Raw genomic sequence first — 4,627 nt, 5'->3', positions numbered from 1 at the left:
AGATGCATAGATTCTGAAGCCAGGCCACCAGAGTTCAAATCACCACCCTGCTGCTTTTAGGTAGTAGCTATTTGACCTGGGATAAGTTACTTTACCTTATTGGCCCTCAGTTTCTTCATCTATAAAATGGGGACTAATAATCCATACCTCATAGGAATGTGGTAAGTATTAAATGGATTAACAAATGTAAAGCTCTTAGGACATATTTCTGAAGTTTTTTTAAGCAAGTATGTTAGGTTTTTGCTTTTGCTTTTACAGTGCTGGGGATCAAACCCAGGGTTCCATGCATGCTAAGCAAGAACTCTACCATGGAGTTATACCCGTAGCCACATTGAGACTACAGTATAGGTGATTTCTGTAGAAATAATCAAACAGGAGTCAGGCATGGTGGTGTCTATTGATAATCCCAGCACTCTAAGAAGATGAGGCAGGAGAATCACAAGTTTAAGCCTCCCCTGAGCAACTTAATAGCTTAGTAAGATACTGTCTCAAAATACAAAACCAAAAAAAAAGTGGATCAGGAATGTAATTCAGTGCAAAGACCCTGGGTTCAATCTTTATTACTGAAAAAGAAAAAAAAGGAAAATAACTAGTCAAACTTAGACAAAACACTCAGGAGGCTGAGGCAGGAGAGTCACTGTGAGTTCATGGCCAGCCTGAACTACATAGCAAGACCCTGTCTCAAGGAAAAAAAAAAAGACAAAAAATTTAAAGAAGAAACATATTTTCCCAGGCACTCTCATAACCCTGTCAGCAGTGGCTCAGCCTCACCAGGGCTACACTGTGTCTGATGTGGAACCCAGACAGCTAGATCCTTCGCCCAAGAATTTCCTCAAACAAAATGTGACAGTGAAGCGTGTCATAGAAGAAACCTTAGCCATTTCTCATACCAGTTTTCTGGGGCTTTTGTTTTCTTCTTCGCTGTTTCTCATGCTGTGGCCTCCATCTCTCTTGTCATTTGCAGCTTTCTAAGACGGCTCCTGACTTGAGTAAAATGGCTGCTATATACCTGGTAGACGTGGCCGACACGCCGGTGTACACACAGTATTTTGACATCAGTTATATTCCATCTACTGTATTTTTCTTCAATGGGCAGCACATGAAAGTGGATTATGGGTAAGTGAGGTTGGCTTTGAAGTCATTCCAATCTTGAAAGTTTCCTTTATCAAAGCAGCTTCAGTAGCTTACTGTTCATGTGCGCGGCTACCTCTGTGATCGTTAGTACCACGATATTTTCTGAGCTGATGCACTCTTTCATATTTTACATGAAACCGGCACAGATTGAGTGCATTTCAGACATGACTGGCAAGTTTTAATTTCCAGCTTAATCAGGAAAGAGTAGTTACAGTTTGTGAAGCACAGACCATTGTTAAATCTAGAAAATATAAAGCAGCTCTGTTAGCTAAGTACTGAATGTAAAAGGTTCCCCAGAAATTTTATTGAAAGCAGCATATGCAGTTATTCTTAAACTTTTAGGACCGAGGAGTGGCATTTATAAAAGAAGCCTTCCTGCCAGCAAAGAAGGATACATTTCTCTCTTGCTAAATGTCTTCTGCCACTCAGAGAATTTCCAAGTCATTCTTCAAGAAATCCTGCTAGGGGCTGGGGATTTAGCTCAGCGGCAAAGCACCTGCCTGGCAAGCGCAAGGTCGTGAGTTTGGTTCCCGGTACCAGAGAAAAACCAAAAAAAAAAAAATAGAAATCCTGCCAAAATAAGCAGTAATAATGTGTTCATCTTTAACCCTTTCCACTGTATCTAGTTAGTGTCCCAATACTAAATATCCATATTCTTATCATTTCTTACTCTGATTGAAGTATGTATTCCTTGGCCATGTTTTGTCATTACCTGTTTGAAAGAAAGTTAAACACTCTATTCTTAAATGCTTTAAAGCTGTTTATTTTCCCGGATCACAGTTGATGTAAGTATTAGTTTGATACAACCTTTTTAGAAGGCATTTATGATACTATATATCAATACCACCAAAGTGTTCCAGTATTTTAACCAAGTAATTACTTTTTTCAATAATTAAATACAGTGACTTTGGAAAAAATAACAGTTAGTTGAAGACATACCACCAAGTAACTTGTGATGGGGTTCCCATTGTCATGAAAAAAGAAATACAGTATTCACGTGCACAGACATACACAAAATATGAGAAGGATGCACACCAAAAGGTGACTTCTGACCTCATTGGTGATTTTATTTTTCTCTAAAATACTTCTACAGTAAGTATACCTGGTACTTAAAGTATGTTTTAAAAAGTAATTTGATAATACCAACAAGCCCAGGCATGGTGGCGCACACCTGTAATCCCAGCACTTGGGAGGCTGAGGCAGGGGGATGTTGTGAGTTCAAGACCAGCCTAGGCTACAGGGTGAGTTGTAGACCAATATGAACTACATAGTGAGACCCTGTGTCAAGAAAAAAAAAGTTGATAATACCAACAACTCAAAGGTATAAATGACAGGAAGTTGGGAGCCTAGGACTGGGTAATGGGTTTTGTACAGAAACACTAAGGAAACAATGCCTACTCCAATGCTCAGGGAATTCTCCTTAGCAGTTATTTGCAAAGTGATTGAAGTAGGCTTCAAAGCAGAATATTTCACATGCCAGGGCTTTCATGTCAGTGGCCCACAACACTGGTTTTAGTCATGTGTCTTATAGCAAGTGGGAAAAATCAAATGTCAGGCTATATGTCTGAGTCTCCCCGAGGAGAAAGGAAGCCAGTCTTCGTTTTGTATGTCCAGCAAGTCTGCAGCAAGCAATTGTTAAAAGTCCTGAGAGCGCGTGTTTCTCTTCTGTGCTGTCTAGGTCTCCAGATCACACCAAGTTTGTGGGAAGTTTCAAAACTAAACAAGACTTCATAGATTTGATCGAAGTCATCTATCGAGGAGCGATGAGGGGGAAACTCATCGTCCAAAGTCCTATTGATCCCAAGAATATCCCCAAATACGACCTGCTCTATCAAGACATTTAGCACATCTGCTGCTGCTGGAGAAGAGAAAGGCGCGTGGTGAGACCGTGCCTGAGTCCAGCCGTGCTGTTTCTCTGGAGTCCCCCAGAAACGTGTTCCACGTCCCAGCAGAGAAGAGTTCGTCTTGTCTGTAAAATTCCCGTCCCCTGGGCGGGAGGCCCCACCAGTGGTCCAACGGTCTGGGTCCCTGCCGGTCTGGGTACTCCCCGTGGGCCTCGGGTCAGCCAGGCCACCTGTTCAGTTTCCCCAGGGTGACTTTTCTAGCTTCTCTTCATACCGTGCTCTTCTTTATCCCGGAGGATGACGCCGACACCTAAACACAGGCCCGGAGAGTTTAGCTGTCTGATGAACAAGGAAATGAAGGGTCCTATAAAAGCAAAAATACTTAATTTCTCCCCTAGATGTACGTGCATGTGTGGGACCACGCTCACACCCCACGTACCCTCGCCGGTGCCTCACCGTGTCCCTCACGCCCTCCCATCTCCAGGCCGAGTTTCTCTCAGAAATTCCCTGCTGCTAGCCGGCAAGTTCATTTTGTTCCGCAGCCTTTCTGACTCAGACTTTTGAAACACTGCCTTTGTCGGCTCATTTAACCAGCTGCTGTGATACTCAGTCTCTCACAAATCGAGAATTAACCTCCACCGTCCAGCACCCACCTTGAGCGAAACAAAGACTTAACTTCGCTTAGTAAGAAGCTGGGCTCTGCCGGAAGTCAGAATTGCCACTTCCCTCTAAGGCAGAAAATGGTATTTCAAAGACTTAAGACTGCAAAGATGTCAGCCTTGTTCAGAAAAAAAAAAATATCGTTAGAAGACTTGCCAGTTCTAATGACTTTATGAAGATCTTTTGCTCCCCACAGTCCTCCTGGCAGCCTTGGATAAGTCACTGCTTCTCTCACGCCTGTGTCGGCTGTTGATCCTGAGGTCCCAGAATAAGAGGATGGACGCCGAGCTGCAGGGAGTGGGCCGGGCAGCCACTGATTCTGCCAGCAGAGGCCCAGTTCTGTGGGGGGGCACTGCCACTGCCAGTCCACCCCCTCTGCCCGGTGCTGCTCCTCAGGATGGTCCTGCAGGTGTGGTGACCACAAGAGTTGGCGCTGGCTGATGTGGCTCGGAAGAAAGGCTGTTGGGGGCGTTGGCGTCCCATATTGATAAAAGGAGAGAGGCCGTGCGGGAATAAAACAGAACTACCTCTGCCTTCTCTCTTCCCCTACCTCCTTTTGATTTTAATCATACGCATTTTGGGCCATGAGGTATCCAGCATCTGGATGAAAAATTAATACGCTGAGAATAATCTTAATACAGTCTCATCATCAGGTATGGTGGTGCGTGCCTATAATCCCAGCCTAAACGGGCTAAGACAGGAGGATCACGAGTTGGAGGCCACCCTGGGCAATTTAGCAGACCGTCTCAAAATTCTTAAAAAGGACGGAGGTATGGCTCAGTGGCAGAATTCTTGTGTAGCCTGTGCAAGGTCCTGGGTTCAGTCCCCAGTACTACCTCCTTCCAAAAGACTATGACCCGTGATGATGTTATTGAGCTCCTGAGTAAACTCCAGACCTGCGTCCCTCCAGACTGCTATGAAAGAATAACATATCTTCCTCGCCAAGTCACTTAGTCAGATTTTCTGTTCTCCAGCCTGAATTACAGTAG

The 4,627-nt window shown here is 44.2% G+C and overlaps 1 protein-coding gene across 1 annotated transcript in view; it reads left to right on the top strand.

The window, feature by feature from the left end:
• Txnl4b (thioredoxin-like 4B) overlaps positions 1 to 4,187 on the top strand; it is an 8,118-nt gene extending 3,931 nt beyond the window's left edge. The window contains exons 3-4 of the mRNA XM_005403531.2: positions 965 to 1,116; positions 2,813 to 4,187. Coding sequence (XP_005403588.1) covers positions 965 to 1,116; positions 2,813 to 2,978 — 318 coding nt within the window. The 3' untranslated portion in view covers positions 2,979 to 4,187. The remainder of the gene's footprint in view (positions 1 to 964; positions 1,117 to 2,812) is intronic.
• The last annotated feature ends 440 nt before the right edge of the window (positions 4,188 to 4,627 follow it).

The sequence above is a fragment of the Chinchilla lanigera genome, unplaced genomic scaffold (assembly GCF_000276665.1).
Source record: "Chinchilla lanigera isolate Chin_1 unplaced genomic scaffold, ChiLan1.0 scaffold00083, whole genome shotgun sequence".
Classification (NCBI taxonomy): Eukaryota; Metazoa; Chordata; class Mammalia; order Rodentia; family Chinchillidae; genus Chinchilla; species Chinchilla lanigera.
This window is presented reverse-complemented; position numbering and strand designations above follow the sequence as displayed.